Source organism: Brachionichthys hirsutus, chromosome 22 (genome assembly GCF_040956055.1).
Source record: "Brachionichthys hirsutus isolate HB-005 chromosome 22, CSIRO-AGI_Bhir_v1, whole genome shotgun sequence".
NCBI classification, from domain to species: Eukaryota; Metazoa; Chordata; class Actinopteri; order Lophiiformes; family Brachionichthyidae; genus Brachionichthys; species Brachionichthys hirsutus.
In genome coordinates, this window is record NC_090918.1 from 1,415,654 (window position 1) to 1,432,065 (window position 16,412).

Below are 16,412 nucleotides of genomic sequence, written 5' to 3' on the forward strand. Positions count from 1 at the left end.
AAAGGTTTTTTAATGGTTTGTACGCAAGAGTCATCGAGCAGAGAAAGGTTTAGACCACACACTCTGAAATATTAAGCATGAGCGCTAATGCGTTGATGAATATTACAGTGTGTCACACTTAAAGTGTGTCTGCCCATCATTCATGTTGATGTATGATGAAGTAGGTTCATAAATATTTAACTCCCAGAGAAGCCCATATTTCAACGTGTTGTTCCGGAGGATTTATTCTGTGAAGGATTCAGAGCTAGAAATAAACTCCGGTCCATTTGTCTCAGAGAAGTCCGTTTCAAGTAAGTAATAATATTCAAATGTAAAAAAAAAAAAAAAGAAGAACATCTAAAAAATTCTTAGTAGAATATTGATAGCAGAAGGACGTCCCAGATGTTTCTGCAGAAAATGGCTCAAGTCTCAAAACAACCGAACATGTGTTGCATCGACTTGTCGATGGACTCGACCTTTGACCATCCTCCTCTCGTGTTGCGGCGCCTCTTGCAGGTGGACGGCGAGCCGTGCCGACTCGCTCCCACCACGCTACGCATCAGCCTTCGAAACCAGGCCAACATGGTCCAGAAGAGCAAGAGACGCACCTCTGTGCCCCTGCTCAATGAGTGCGTCTCACGCACACACACGCGCACACACACACACGCACACGCACGCACACGCACACACACGCATTGAGTGAGTCATGCTATTTGTTTTAGTGGCCGTCGACTTTCACTCCTCTCACTGTCCCACGTCTCTCTGCAGCCACGGTCGATGCCATGTTGTTAATGCATGTTGCTAAAACAACGCAGCGGGGGGGGGGGGGGGGTTGTTGTGGCGACTAACCCCCCCCCCCCCCCCACCGTAGCACTAATCATTCTTGTATATGCTTGTGTTTACATGTGGGTCTATTTCCACCTGTGTCTAATACGAGGCGCACTAGGCGTGCAGTAGTCGAGGAGAAGTACTGCCGTAGTATGTACTATGTACTGCTCTGTTACTCTGTGCTGTCGATGTTTGTCTACTTACCTCTGGGCTTTTCTCCTCCTCCTATCCCTCCTCCTGTTCCTTTTCTTCCTTTTGCCAAAACATGTATTTAATCCTTTTGATTATTTTCTTTTGTTTCCTTCCTCCCCTCTTTTCAACTCCTTTTTTTTGTCCTTTCTTATTTCCATTGTCCTCCTCATCACTGCCTCCCCTCCTCTCTTACTCACATTCCTCTCCTGCCTCCCTCTCTTGTCTCTCTCGTCCCCTTTCCCCACCTTATCTCCCCCCCCCCCCCTCCCCTCCCCTGTCCTCCTCTTCTCGTCCCTCCCTTTCTTCCGTCGCCCCCGTTCCCCTCCTCCTCTCTCCGGTGTGATTGCGTGTTTTACGGCGGTAGTATTCAGAAGGTGTGTGCAGCTGATCTGCGCCGCCTCTCTGCTCCCCCAGACTCCTTCTCTGTGTAAGTACCTCAGCCCCGTGTCGCTGTCGCTGTTCGTCCGTGTGACTGAATGAGTTTGTGCTGCTGCGGCTGCTTCATCGCCGGTTCGACCAGTATTTGATAAGACGTGATCAATTGAGCTCAACAATAAGTGAACATGGTTTTTTTTTAGCATGCAACTGACATTTAACATCATTTGTATTGATTTTTGATTTTACGTTTACGTTTTAAGCAGGTTTCATTATCCTGCGTGTCCCTCCTTCATATTGTTTCTCTATCTGCTCTTTTATCAAACGAGTAGGTCGCATTTCATCAATCATGAGACAAATGTTCTTTCGATTCCCACGTTTCAGAAGCTGGAACCAGCAAAGGTTCATTAGAATGAAGACGTTTTAAATATATAGTAATACTAACTATATACAGGAGTTGCTGCTATTTGCAGCATCAAACAAATTGTTCCTATTGGTCGAACCTAAGTTGAGTGGTATCCTGTTGAATGTTTGTGTGTTGCGTTTTGTGTGTGTGCGTGTGAGACGAGCGTGGGGGACCGTGCGGAAGCGAGCTGAAGCCTTCCCTCTTCTTCATGATGTTTCTGCTGCTGTAGTCCCTTTACCGCCAACCTTACTATGGCCTGTGCTCTTGTTATTCCTGCACCACCCCTCTGCTCTCTCCTGATGTCCATGCCCCCCCCCAAAACAAAAGAATGCTTCGCCCCACCTGTGATTACGAAGCACAAACATGACGTTAATGTGAGGTACTTTAATTTGTCCTCTTCCTTTACAGGTAGGAGTTTGAGTTAAGGCTGGGTGGAGGCTAACTTTAGCAGCAGCCGCTGTGTGAACTGCGTTTTCTCACTGTAGTCTTTTTTTCTACCATCTTTCTGATGTCTTCTAAACTTCTAAAACTTTATGCGGTAACTTTCATGATCGGTATGCTAAAATGCTTTAAAGTCGATTGAGGAGGCATTGTACGCGATGACATCATTAGAGATTTGCTTTGTGATGTGCGTGAATGGATGCACATATGTCCTTATTCCTGAATGTTTGGACATAACTGAATTGCGAATGTGCACGTATATGCACTTGTGTGTGTGTGTGTGTGTGTGTGTGTGTGTTTACTTTCCAGTCCTCACGCGGTTCCCGATCGTCTACGTCTTCGAGTCAACCGGATCAGCCTTCGGGAATACGACCGCCTGCAGTACGACAAGGAGCGTCTACGAGATATATGTACGTTTGTGATATCAGAAATGTATAAACCTCATCGTTATCGATTTTCAATGCAAAGAAAAGAACAACACAGGCTCTCGAAAACAGGCTTTGCTCCAATGTCTGCGTCTGTTGTCTCCTCCAGTTGTCATTGTGCCAAGCATGATATATCAGGTAGATTGTTAGCACACAACCTTATATGGTGATGAAATATATATGAGGCCACGGTGGCGCAGGTGGTAGAGCGGGTCGTCATATGTTCACTGTTGTTGTGTCCTTGGGCCACATTGCACATTGCCTGTGTGAATGTCGGTGGTGATCAGGAGAGCAATAGAGACAATAGTAGCTCCACCACCACCAATGTGGAGGGAATGAGAAACTACAACTCATAGCATTGTGAGTTTGAGTTTCTCATAGAAAAGCACGATCTAAGGCCAATTATTATTATTGAAATGTTTTTCTGCTACAAACAAGTTTCCATCAATGCCAAAGAAATCAGGTTTGACTGAATTGATTCATTAAATGTGTGTTTTTGGGCTCCAGCCATCCCTGTCGGCATTGTGGTGGTGAGGGGCGACTGTGACCTGGAGACCTGCAGACTCTACATTGACCGATTGCAAGAGGTCAGCGTTCCTCTCATAATTCCATTATCTTTTTCTTCTTCTGTCTTTGTGCCTCCTTTGATTTCTTCCTCATTATTTTATGATGTTTGCAGCGTCAGCCACACACATTATTTATAGCTGGATGAGAAGACACTGGGAATGTTCTTTAAGAGAAACGTTTTCTCACCAAACGAACCTAAATGTTGTCGTTTTTGATGTCTGTTAACCTTTAACCTGTCTGCTGTGCTTGCTAGGATTTACACCAGGCGCCATCTACTGGCCACAGAGTGCATTATCAGGTATCAGGCTTTTGGGTGTTCAAGTTTAGTTCAGATTTATTTTTAAGGGCTTTAGAAGTATTTTGCTGCAGATTCAAAATCTTTAAAGCTGACCTTTTATACTGCCAAAAAAGCAATATGATAGAATTTATTTATTTATTTTATTTTTTCTGAATCTTGTTTTTGAAAAATTAGTAGAAAAAAAATAAATTAAAGCATTTGGACAATTATACAATAGTAACAAGTGGTTTTGGTACTACATCATTTAAAATGATAAAAAAACAACCTCAAAAACACACGAGCTACGATAAACAAAATGATGAGTTGAGTTTAGTCCTCCCTTTCACACTGTATTAACTATAAAATAATCCAATCTAATTAATTTGGGATGATTAAGGAAGCAGGCGACCCGGACTGTCTTCTTCAGTCCGAAACAAGACGCTGCCTCGCTGTCCCGACAGTCTCCACCTTACTATGAATTATTCAACTGCTGTTAAAGAAACAATTCATTTTATCGTTAAGTTCAGAGACAATCTTTGCCTCCAGGATGAAAACAGAGGCGTCCCCAGGACCGGTTCAACCGGTAGACTCTCTCCCAACTGGAGCTTCTTGGATTGTGAGTCAATTAAACGCTGACACACAGAAAAAAAAGACAAAGATGTTGCTTCAACAAAAATCAAATCTTGATCAGTTAGAGAAAATGAATTGGTGGCGGTTTTCCATCAATGTGTGGCGCGTTTCCTTCTGACAAGCCTGTCTCTGCTCTGCAGCCACATCCGCTGACCGCTTCTATCGCATTGACAAAGCTCAGGTAAGCGTGACCTCGGCGCAAACACGGCCGGAGCGATGCCTCGAATCAACTCGCGTGTTTCACACCTCTGTCCTGCGCGCTTGTAGGAGCACCTCCACTTTGTGACGGAGATTTGTCAGGAGGAGGCGTTTATCCTGGACCACGAGGGACCAGCGGTGGGCCAGGGAGCGTCCGCGGGGATGCCCGATCTGGTGGTTGAGCCTTCTGCTGGGTACGCAGCAGATGTGGACATTTATTCATAACGAAATAAATACAAATAAAACGCCCCCCATGAAAGCGATTTCACCAAACCTTTATACATGAAACTACTTTTGTGTTTCATTATATCTACAGGTATCAATGAATTATCAAAATAGAGATGTAATAGAGGAAACTGGTTCCATTGGGTTGGATGTTTTCTCTCTGTTCTATATCAATAAATGAATCATAATTTGAAAAGAATATATTTAAAGTCACTCTGGACACTGTGACTGAATTAATGAAAGCGTGTTGTTTTATCGTACGTCTTAGGTTACAAGCGTTTCATTGTACGGACAAGCTTTTCTTTTTCCTCCAGTACTACTTAATGCAATACATTTAATACGTAATTAATTCCATCTGTACGTCATTCTTGCAGAACTCCTCTGACACCTGAGGAACAAGGTAGCGCACACACACACACAAAACACACCTGGAGAAAGTGTACCGAAGCGTTTGCAGCTTTAACCTAGACGTGCAGCATCATTTTCAGAGCGGCAACCTTTTCGCTTTTATTGATAAAGATACAGAAGTGCTTTATTGTTTCGCTTTATTGTAACCGTGGGTTCAGCCTCTTTAGTCATCATGTCCAGAAATGTTTGAGTAATTCCTCTGGACGCTTTTAGAACAGTTGTATTTGCTTTACCAAACATAGATGGATTTAATGTCTCTGAACATTATCTTCTCATAGTTCATTGGACTAACTGGTTATGAATTTAAAATATCTAATATTCAAATGTGTGTGAATTTATTTGTGAAACAAAATGTGACTCATGGAAGAGGCACGAAGACTAAATCAATGTTTTTTGTGGCTTTAATATGAAAATATTTTGAATTTCTGCTTGCTTTTTACCTTGCAGATGTATATAATTTATTCATACTGAAATGATTTGGCAAAACAGTTTCTAGTTTCTTTGAGGTCACTGTTGACGTATTTTTTAAAATGTTTTAAAGATAGTTGCAGAAATATCAAAGCTATTCTACTACATAAAAATAACCCTAACGTACCTTCGCGCTGCACGCCGTCGTCTCTGTAGGACAAGAACGGCGATGCATTTACAGACACTCGGATTTACTGTAAAACTTTCCGTTTGTGGTTACAGCTCTGCTAACGGCCGCCAGCACCGGGGATCTCTCTACGGTAAAAATGCAACCTGTAATTAAAACCAGTTTGACCAGTTTGTATCTGCTGTGCTCCTCTGGGATTTATAAAGACTCCACCAAGCACAGAGTCGTTTAAATCGCCATCCCAGCATATTTACAGAGATTCGGCTCGTTCTTTTTTTTTTTAACCAGTTATTGAAGAGGGAAGAACGATTTAAGTCAGTTCCTTAAACCTCTCAAAGGGCTGTGGAGCATGAGAACTTTACTGGGAGGAAGTTTGAACAAAAAAAACATTTGAAGCCTCGGAGGAGGCCTCTGTATTTCCCTTTTTTTTTTAGTAATCCTGTCTTCTGTGCCTGACGGTGTCTGCAGCTGACAGAATGCGTGCGTCGAGGCGCCAGCTTGTTGGTCAGAGACTCTGGAGGGTGTTCAGCTTTGCATATAGCTGCGCAGAACGGACACACGGACCTGGTCGGGTACATACTCCAACAGGGTGAGGACGTGCATGATGGGAAATTATCCTCAAGGTGGTGTGTGTGTGTGTGTGTGTGTGTGTGTGTGTGCACCATCAGAAGGGAACGGCTCCCGTATCTCGTCAGAGGTTATCAGCTCAAAGCTACATTGCTCGCACATCCTCCTCACAACTCAAGTCTGCAAAGTGTTGAAAACTGGCAGCTGAGTTGCATTGTGGGTAATGTGGATACATAGTTTTGACAATAGTGGCAATAAGAACAGGAATGCTGGTCATGCATCGTCATTTTTCAGAGCGTGAAGCTCTATTGCGAGGGAATGTATTTTCTTCAGTCGTCATTGTGTCTCAACATAATACTGAGGTGTTTCCTCCGTTTCTTTGTCTTCAGGCTCTAAGGTGCTTCTGGATTTGACAGACAGAGAGAAGTATGTTGGGTACTCTTAAATTTTGCTTATCCTAAAGGAGTCTCTGAAGGGTTTGACGTAGAAAGTTAATTATAAGGAAACCAATTCTCCCTCACCAGCGGCCAGCGCCCAGTAATCTCCACTAGATTTTAAACCCACACTTAATTTAAGATGGGGACACGTTCTGCATGTTCTTACACCTTACCTGATATTCAGGAAGTCTCTGTGTGTGTGTGTGTGTGTGTGCGCTTCAACAGAGGAGACACCGCATTGCACAAAGCAGCCTCAGAGAAGCAGCATGGCGTGTGTCGATTATTGGTAGAGGCCGGGGCGTCGCTCGAGAAGACCAACTTCCAGGTAAACACACACACACACACACTACATTACAAGCAGCATGACATGCCAATGATCTACAGGACTGATTTATTTGTAAGAGTTTGTCATTCATTTGAATTTGTGTTTTGAGTTCAGGGAAATGTAAATTACATAATTCGCTGTTTTTACATTTCATTGACAAAAAACAGTAATAAAGTTCATTACGTTACACAGCGCTGTTATTTTAATGAGTGTGTGTGTGTGTGTGTGTGTGTGTGTGTGTCCGCCCACCAGGGGAAGACGCCAGCGGATCAAGTGGAGGGAGACTCTGAGCTCGCCACCTATCTGAGCGCCCAACATCACGCATCTTCCGTCAGCCAGGAAGACTTGGAGACGGCTGTCTGAGCCCCCCCCACACACACACACACACACACACACACAACCACACACACTCACACACACACACTCTCTGCCTCTCTGGACTCTCGTGCAGTCGAGCTGAAACTGTGAGCGAACCGTCCGGATTGACCTCCGGCGTCTGCACACGAACCAGAGGCGAACTCAGCGGTCAACTATTTATTCGTATTTATTTATTCATGTTCTATTTATTTGGTTTGATCAACTGAGTGACTGATTGTAGGACTATTTACCAGTTCGGGAATGCAAGTGCACTTTGAGCAGCCGTCGTGGATCTCACAGGTGGTTGAGCAGAACTCGTGGAAACGAGTTTGTTTTTGGTCACAGTTTCTATTTTGTGAAAGAAGGCGTTACATAATCAGTGTAACGCGGAACCACTAAAGGCTCACAATGTTCAGCCTGCGTGCCAAAGATATTGCACCGATGCAGTGTCGTATCTCTTTCAGCAAACGCCCATGAGTCGCGTCTCGTGAATCCCCCAAGCTGATTTCTTTAATAGTAAAATGATATGAAGTTTTATCCGGCGTCCCACAGTACTGGCTCAGCTTGATATATATATATATAAAGTACACATGCAAAGGAACGTTGTAAAGAAGAGGTGACAAAAGAAAATTCGGAAGCAGCCACACGTTTTCCGGGCTGTAGTATTATCGCCGGTTTGTTAGCAATTATATATATATTTAAAAAAAAGCAGCGATCAAACTGAAAACTTGTTCATTTGAAAATATGTGTGTGTGTTTTTTTTTTTTTTACACAATTAAATCTACACTTGCTAGCGCACAGTGCTTTTCAACCTGGCAACCATTTTGCATTTGGATTCCTGTGTTTATCATCAGCAGAAACAGAAATTGACTCTGAGTTCTCATCATCTCAGCTGCATGTCTTTATCAGCGTCGTCTGATGATCTGATACTTCGCATGACGCTGAAACAAATCTCAAACGCCACGGGGACGCGTACGGATATAAATATATATTTTGCAGCATGTTTCTCCATCTTTAAACGCGTTGCCTTGTTTTCTTGCGACAGACTTGATAGCTTAAGCTTTTCGGGACATCGATGCGATTCTGTTCTGTCTGCTACCTGCTGCTTCCAGTGATTATTGATTAGTTTTATGTCGTCACAAGCCAAAATATTTGGGAGCCACTGCTTTATCACATGCTATCATAATCATAGAATGTCTGAACCGCTGTTCATGTTTAGAACAAATCCAAAAAGAAATCTGAATCTGAAAACAACCTTTAGGTTTTTCTATATTTTTTTGTCTTTAAAAAAAACACACGTTCATTAGTCTCCTGTTTTATAGTTTAATGCCAAATGTTGAACTCGTGGGCATCAGGAGTTTGAATACAGTCATGCGCTGATGTGGTCTGTTTTCATAGATAAACAGAGAAGTAGTTTTAATGTTGGTCTCCCGGAAGAATTCTCTGAATAAGATTAATTTTTATTTTTATAATGTAATTTTCAATGTTACATATAATGGAAAAAAAGTTATTATTACATGAAACAGGTCTTCAGTCACATCTTTTAATTTGTTAGGTTTTAATCGCAGCTTCCTCTGAGTCATTTGTTTCACTGACAAATTACTTTTTAAGGGCTCAAAGACACACGATTACATGCTGTGGAATACAAACAGTGTTAATACAACAGCAACCAGCGAGCAATGAGATGCATCACAGAATGCTTAAAAACACAACGTCGGCTACTTTCTTTCTCCGATCCATTATAACGCAACAGCTTCACCATTCTTGTTACAGCGTGAAAAAGCATATTGTTCTCGGCTCTGATGTGCTTCTCTTTTGTCTGACGTGACACTAACGCACCTCCATACGAAACGGCAGGAAGCCGAAAGACGACGAGCATGATGCGGAACTAACTGTTTGCCCAGTCATATCACTGAAACCTTTGGTCTCTCAGAATTAAATATTTGTTGGTATTCTTGGTGCTTTATGCTTGTAAATGAAACATATTTGTGTTTTTAGGTATTTTATCAATTTACCTTCCACGTGACAGGCCAAAAAGTTGAAATTGAAATCACTATTAAAAACTGTCATAAGATTTACATTCAGCTGATGATTTTCCTTTCTGAGAAAATCTCGCTTTCAAACTCGTTTTTGTCATTAACAAAAAAACAACAACAACATTTGATCCATCATTTCACTGTGAACCAGGTTATTTAGAAAGCATCAGTATTAAAGAAAACACCTGGATGTTCTTGTGCAGCCATTCTTGAGCACTGGGGTTAATGCAGCCAGTCGGTTTTGACTATCCATCCGCCGTCACACAAACACAGCATGCGCAGCATGTATCTGGTACGTCTGACCCGACAAGGCTTCTCACCTGCAGCCAGTGTGACGAAGGACCCGCATCCATGAAAGCACACCAGTACAACAAGCTGAGGCTCTGGCGGGCTGTGCAGAGTGTGTACAGAACTACAGTGTGTGTGTGTTGGGTTACACATTCCTGAGGGTGCATGTATGCGGGTGTGTTTGCAGCATTTATCCAAGAAGAAGAAAAAAGAATAATCTGAGCCATAATCAATGCAATATGAATAAAATACGTCTTTCTTTTTTTTTCATTTCTCTCTTAATCGTTTACATTCATGTTTTCAGACACAGTCGACCATTTAGCACGCAGTTTTACTTCAGTGCTGGTTGGGTGCATGATTGTTCTGTTACTTTGTGTGCATTTAATTCACCGGATTGAACTTTTAAACAACCTCTTTGGATCAAGCGTAAATAATAAATGAACTTAAACAATTCGATACGGCTTTCAATTTACTTACCGGTAATTATAAATGAGGCAATTTTTTTTTTTTTGCCATAAACAACCTCCACTGCCGTCGCTGCTTTTCTTCACATCAGGAAGTTTTCTCAGTTAGACTTAAGGTAGATCCTGCCAGGTGTGATTTTCCTGTGTCGTTTGTTCTCCGATGCTTCTCGTGCAGGACTTCTACAACGGCAGCGTCCCACACTGAGACCTTCCTGGGACTGTGAGATGTGTGTTAAGGAACATCTTTATCGAAGTATTTCCTATGATGTGGCCCAATCCGAATGACACTTGTTGTCTGTTAAATTGTGTCTCATCTGCAACGGCTATGCATGGCACTTTCTTACCTCCTTGGAATTCATTTCTGGCTGTGGCATAAAATATGGCATTTTTGTTGTTTAAATTATTATAGTTTGACATTATTTCCTATTTAGATTGGATATGTTACTTTTTAATTTTGCTTTTGTATTTCTTATTTTTCTGCTGCTGCTGCTGATGATGATGGAATTACTTGAAGTTTGTCCTTTTATTTTATTAATTTGTTAAAAGAATTTGTGATGCTGTACCATTGCCTCTGACCTTATTTCCTCTTTGGATTGTCGGTGGGAAATCCATGAAGTTACTATAAAGTTTCCTTTATTCTAATGACACAAAATGTTCAACGGGGTAATGTCATCATCTGAAAAAAATTAATTAACCCACAACACATCTTGTACTAGCCTGAAGTAACCCGGGGAATTTCACGCTTTAAGAAAAATCCCAGTTGTTGTTTTTGCGCATTTTGATGCATTTTCGCACTATTAGTTTGATGAAGAATAAAATCCATATACATTTGAGATCATAAGAAATCTGTGTCTGAGATTGTAAATGTTTTATATTCACAGTAACCGCATTATTATTAAGTTAAAATCCCTTTTTTTTTTGCTGTGCCGTGTCACTACTTTTCAATTTAGAGCGTTCGTTTAACGTGAGACTATAAAATGAGACTGCGTCATGACGTAGGACGTCTACCCGGAAGTGTGAATATATAAATACAACGGAATCAGCTGGGAGGAAGTTAGGAGAGTTTTTAACATACGGTTAAACAAAAGACTAAGCCTGAGTGGATGGTTTCTTTTAAGGTGTCTTCTTCACCGTAAGTATTGTACTTAATTATTTATTTACGATGATTATAGTGGATTGCGCAAGATACGCATTTATACGATTATAATAGAATCGTATAAATGCGTATCTCGCGTTTCTGAATAAGTTCACCTTGCCTCATAATTGACATTAGCCGAATTGAACTATCGAAACGTAGAGCTTTGCTGGTTAGAGAACCAGAAAATGAATGTCATTATTGTTAGTCTTCTGTTTTGAGACGACGAACCGAAACTAATTTACATACTGAAGTAAACTTCAAGCAAAGCTCAAGTTGTCTTTTACTACATAAACATGCCGTGGTGCAGTTAACGTTAATTGTTGTGTTTGTGTAAGGTGTAAGTCAGAGCTGGTTGTCAGTACTTAAAAAGGAAAATGCGTTCCTGACATGGCGCAGGTACTTCCCGCTGACACCACCAGAGGGCGGTGTTTATTTACAGCGATCAGGGTGTGCAAAATGAACGCACCATGGTGCGTTCATTTTGAAACCATGTATGATGGTTTCGACTTTTTGCTTTCCTTCTGAAATTCATCGATCAGTAATGAAACATTTGAGTCTTAAGTATCAAACGCATCAAACACTGATTATAATCACAATAAAACAAAAAATGAGGCCAGATGTGTTTACATTCTCAGCTTATATACTTTGAAGAAGAGCTTAAACTAATAAATATATTTTTTAATACTATCTGTGAACAACAGTCTTTCCCATTACCCAATTTACAGGATAATAATGTACCCAAACATCCTCGGAGCAGGAAGTCATTACAAGAAAATGATCATCCTCAAAATTAAAAGCCTTAAATGTTTCTGAACCGTTTAAATTTCATCTCTTCAAGAATTGTCTTTTAATGAATTTCTTTATTGTGATTTTTAACTTGCAGTAAACCAGCATGGCGCACAGCCACGCGGAGATCCGTGACTCTTCCTCCAACCACAACAGCCTCGCCCCCGGCTGCGACTGTGACCCCAAATCGACCTCTGACTCGGACAGCATGGCGGACACGCTGGAGCTCCGACTGATCACGGCCTACGCGAAGAGGAGAAGGATGAAGGAGGACGGCCCGATTGCACCGAGCGCTGACGCGAGTTCTACGGGACGCAAGTTGCTGTCCGTGAAACCTGGAGCGAAAGATCCGTGTCGCTTTTTCTCTCGTGCCAAACCTCGAGCGAAGAAGGCGGCGCCCCCCCCACGTCCTGCGACGTTCAGCGTCCAGAGCCGGTGTCTCGCTTCCAACGATGGCGAGTGTTCATTTCTAGCTTCCTCTGCTGTCCTGCATGAAAACCTCTCTCCTCAGAAACACAGATGTTAATGTCAATTTGATTTAAAATAAATAAAGAGGAACATTTTCTGTCCTTTTTTAATGGTTGCAGATTCTTCAGATTCCTTCAGAGAAGACGACGACGACGACGAACTGGAGGACGTGGCGAGTAAACTGACGGAGATCGCTGATGAAATCCCGTTCACTCCTCCGGAAATGCAGTCGGATTCGAAAGACGGTGAGCTCATCTTGCCACGCAGTCGGCGTTTTCTTTTTTTAGAGAAGGTATGTCGATCCTTTTGCAACAACTTTGTGTTCATATTTCTTTGTGTATTTAGAATGTTCTCCGGGTTCTGTGGACAAAGTGATCGCTCTGCTGCTGAGGGGGGCCGGAGACAAACTGAATAAGGAGGTAAGAATCGCAGACTCCTGCAGACTTCCCTCCGTCTTCTTCCCTTTTGGTTGATGTGTCTAATCAGCCGTCTAAAATTCTTCTAATCTGCTCCGGTTGTTATCCAAATGGGGGAAAAGCAAAAAGCCCTGAACTCTCCACGTTTGTCTCCGCCAGGAGCTGGCGAAGGCCGGCATAGCTAAAGAGCTCTTTTGGAACTACAGTTTCTTTGAAGCCGTTTTAAGCACCCTTCTGTTGAGAATGGGCCTCGGGACGTCCGAAGCCAACGCTCCGGGGCCGCAGGCCTCGACCCAGACCCAGATCGCCGTGGCCTGTGAGGTGAGTTCAGGTGGGCTGGCGTCCTCTTAAACGTCTGCTTGCCCTCCTTTACTGAATACGACTTCCTGGCAGGTCACTAGTCGTCTGTCGGCGCTGGACACTCTGCCGATGAGCCGGATGCTGGACCACGGAGCCAGATTTCTGCAGGTTCATTATTCGTCCTGGGCGCAGCGGCGAGGCGGATATGTACGCAAAACGCACTTTGTTAACGTCCTCCTTCTGAAACGGGTGTTTTGGGCATCCTTTTCATGTCGATGTTTTATTTTGCAGGAGCAAGCCTTTTCCAGGGATGATGATGATGATGATGAGGATGAAGTGCAATGACAAAAAGAGGTTTTCCGGTATGAAAGTTCCCTCTGCAGCCGTTTTAGTGGAACCGAACGAGAGCTGCCAGCCGGGTCCTTCGGGTTGGTCGGTGGGTCGGAGCTTTAGCTGCCCGCCGTCGCCACACCTGAAACGTGCGTGACTGTCGTCCCATCAGTGTTCGAGGTGCTTTAAGTTGTGTAGAGGGACTCAGTAAGTTTTATGCTCATTCAGTTTACATGGATCGTAAACGTGTCGGAGTTAAATATTAATGCAAGTTAATCCATAAGTGATTGTATTCTGATATCAAAGTCTTAAAGACCCTGAGCCAAAAGGACATTGTTTGTAGGACTGATGATAAATTCATTTCATTTAATTGTCTTTTTTTTTAATTAAATGTTTTTGCTTGGGATTCAGGGTGATTGTGACATTTCAAATCAGCTAAATTTACGCTGTACCTTAGGACAAATGATAATCTGCACTTTTCTTCTGAACCAGTAAATGTTTTGGTTTCTGGTTTTTACTCAGGCCTTTTTTTTCTTTCTGCATTTCAATGTAGAGAAAAATCACGTGACATTAAATTCATGTTCGTCGTATGAATCTGAGTAAATGACTAAAAAGTAAGCTGCAAAGATATTTCAACGACGTGTTGCATATGTGGAGTCTTCCCATAAGATGGCTGTTTTCTCTGTGCACGTCTAAAATGGAATTAAATGCTTTATAAAAATAAACACTTCCCTTGTCATTCTTCTCCGCTTAATAAAAACTATTTAGTAAGGAATCTTAAGTGGAGCAGCATCCTCCTGTGGTCAAAGGACACACTGTGATGTTACATTTTCATATAGGACTTTCTGAATGAATGTTTTTTTTAATATGTATATAACGAACCTCATGGAACTTTGATTTTGAGATGAAATAATTCTGTGTTTTGGAGTAAAACATAATTTATATTTGCTTGCAGTCATTCCCGAAGGAAAAATAGAACCATTTATTAAATTAATCTAGATAATTAAATGAGATTTTCCACAAAGAAAATGCTTCCTAGTCAAGAAATACTTCGATTTGTCGTTTTTCTATATTTGGTTTGGCTAGCGTTTTTTTTCTAGAACTAAGACCGCAAATTCCACATTTACCGAAATACAGTTTTTTATTAATTCCACAGCACTTTTATAATTCCTATTAAGTCAGCATATCAAGTTAATTTATATTTGTAAGTAATTCAATTAATTTCAATTGATAAGATCCCGTTTACGGGAAGAAACGCACTGGGTCATTCGACAAAGGAAACGAACCGGCCACCCAAAAACTCTTTTGTGATGGATGTAACGTAAGCCGAATGAAAGAGGGCAAATGTCTTTGATTGAATAATAATTAAATAAAGTTAGCAAAAATGACCACGCTCTCCAAAAACCACAAAATATCTTTAATTAGTGTTTTTCTTAACGGACTTTGGAGTGTCCGCTTTTCCTGAACGTCTCATCCAGCCCGGTGTTTCCCGGTGAAATGAGACCCAACCCGTTCCGCTGCGTCTCAGACCGCCGCAACAATGACGTCACCACCTAGCTCTGTCACCTGTTCAGGTATTTGTCTTTGAACGGAGGTATGAAGAGCGTGCGTAATGTTTAACGTTGTGCACCAGGGTCGGAAATACGCCCCCAGGGGCCCGGTCGCGGATGACTCTCAATTGGCTGTGCGGGCTCTCCACATCCACAAGTCCCCCGGCACGCTCAACGAGCCCCCGGAGGCCACCTGGCCGCCGCCGAACGCCAAGATGCGGGTCTCCAAGGCCAACAAGGGCGCGGCGGCGGCGGCGGCGGTGCGGGTCGTGCGGCGGCACGCGTCTCCTCAGCCCGCCAGCCTGGAGAGCCTGGAGGCGGCGTGGAGCGAGAGGGGACGGTCGGAGGCGAACCCGCCGAGCCGAGAGAAGAGAGACGACGAGCCCGAGGAAGGGCCCGGCGGGGGGCCCCCACCGCGCAGCAGGAAGAAGGGCTTCAGGCCCCCCGACGTGAGGACCATCTTCACCCCCGGAGAGAAGGACCCCCGGGTGAGAGAGGAGTCCGGCGAGGGACACGCCTTCGAGCCGGGAGGCGAGAACACCTGGTGTGACGCGTGCTGCCATTACATCCTGCACCGAGGGCTCACCTGTGCAGGTGAGTCTGTGGATAAAAGCGTCACATGTTAGACATAAATAAACTCTAATGTGTGTTTTTGGGGTTGGTGTAGCAGAAGCGCTTTAGTGCTCACTCACGTTGGGATTGAGGTTAAATAATAATAATAATAAAAAAAAAAAAACCAGTGGAGGGAATATATTGCAGTTCGTGTGTAAATGACAGTACTCTAATAGGAAGGGCCCTGAATGCAGCACAGGAATGCAGTCAGTCAGTATGCGGACAGACCGGTTCAGATGTACGAGGAGGACAGACTGGTGGACGCTGTCTGACAAACAACAGACAGACAGCGCCACGGTGACCAAGGAATCTTTTTACCTCTTAATATTTTATTTATTTGTCCTATTGTAAATGTCAATCACAAAAAAAAGAGCACACGAGTGAAATTGGACATAAAAGTCCTTCCAAGTCCGCCAGAGTTCTTGAGGCATTGTGATCACGTGGTCTGTGTTACACATTGATCCAGCAAAAAAATAAATAATTAAGCTTCATCTCCAGGCTGGAGCGTCCCAAAAAGGAGCAAACTTAAAAACTACGGGGAGAAACCCTCCCTCCCAACCCCCCCCCCCCCCCCCCCATCCTGCAGGATTTCACAGTAGAGAAGAAGTCCATGACGACCAGAAGTAATCATTTACTTCCAAGTACTAATATTGCACTGCAAAACACTGCGGGTTAAATGTTCTCTCTTGTGTCCGTGCGGGTCAGAACGACGCTCGGCAGATTCTCTGCCTGCATTTTCACCTGTAGGATTCCTGCCTGTTCGTGTTCGCGTCTCATCCTTTTGCGTTTGGC

At 43.1% G+C, this 16,412-nt stretch overlaps 3 protein-coding genes across 3 annotated transcripts in view; all 3 read left to right on the forward strand.

Annotated features, from left to right (window-relative positions):
• dgki (diacylglycerol kinase, iota) overlaps positions 1-7,238 on the forward strand; it is a 34,585-nt gene extending 27,347 nt beyond the window's left edge. The window contains 14 exon segments of the mRNA XM_068755012.1: positions 496-608; positions 1,364-1,426; positions 2,531-2,631; positions 3,154-3,233; positions 3,467-3,511; positions 4,037-4,106; positions 4,261-4,301; positions 4,388-4,512; positions 4,918-4,943; positions 5,642-5,679; positions 6,015-6,135; positions 6,503-6,539; positions 6,776-6,875; positions 7,128-7,238. Coding sequence (XP_068611113.1) covers positions 496-608; positions 1,364-1,426; positions 2,531-2,631; positions 3,154-3,233; positions 3,467-3,511; positions 4,037-4,106; positions 4,261-4,301; positions 4,388-4,512; positions 4,918-4,943; positions 5,642-5,679; positions 6,015-6,135; positions 6,503-6,539; positions 6,776-6,875; positions 7,128-7,238 — 1,071 coding nt within the window.
• Positions 7,239-11,055: 3,817 nt separating this feature from the next.
• Positions 11,056-14,176, forward strand: LOC137910964 (uncharacterized). Its single transcript, XM_068755385.1, has 7 exons — positions 11,056-11,152; positions 12,042-12,399; positions 12,532-12,657; positions 12,758-12,831; positions 12,988-13,149; positions 13,222-13,335; positions 13,420-14,176. The coding sequence occupies exons 2-7, from the start codon at positions 12,051-12,053 to the stop codon at positions 13,471-13,473; spliced, it is 879 nt and encodes a 292-aa protein (XP_068611486.1). The 5' UTR covers positions 11,056-11,152; positions 12,042-12,050; the 3' UTR covers positions 13,474-14,176.
• An 894-nt stretch (positions 14,177-15,070) lies between these two features.
• Positions 15,071-16,412, forward strand: part of rassf3 (Ras association domain family member 3) — a 33,251-nt gene continuing 31,909 nt past the window's right edge. Inside the window, exon 1 of the mRNA XM_068755389.1 lies at positions 15,071-15,602. Within this exon, the coding sequence (XP_068611490.1) occupies positions 15,071-15,602 (532 nt within the window). The remainder of the gene's footprint in view (positions 15,603-16,412) is intronic.

Excerpts from the sequence above, each read along its gene's own strand:
- LOC137910964 (XM_068755385.1), top strand. The coding sequence starts at position 12,051 with ATGGCGCACAGCCACGCGGAGATCCGTGACTCTTCCTCCAACCACAAC. Across the intron at positions 12,658-12,757 it reads GCAGTCGGATTCGAAAGACG|AATGTTCTCCGGGTTCTGTG; the intron begins GTGAGCTCATCT and ends TTGTGTATTTAG. Across the intron at positions 13,336-13,419 it reads CGCAGCGGCGAGGCGGATAT|GAGCAAGCCTTTTCCAGGGA; the intron begins GTACGCAAAACG and ends TTTATTTTGCAG.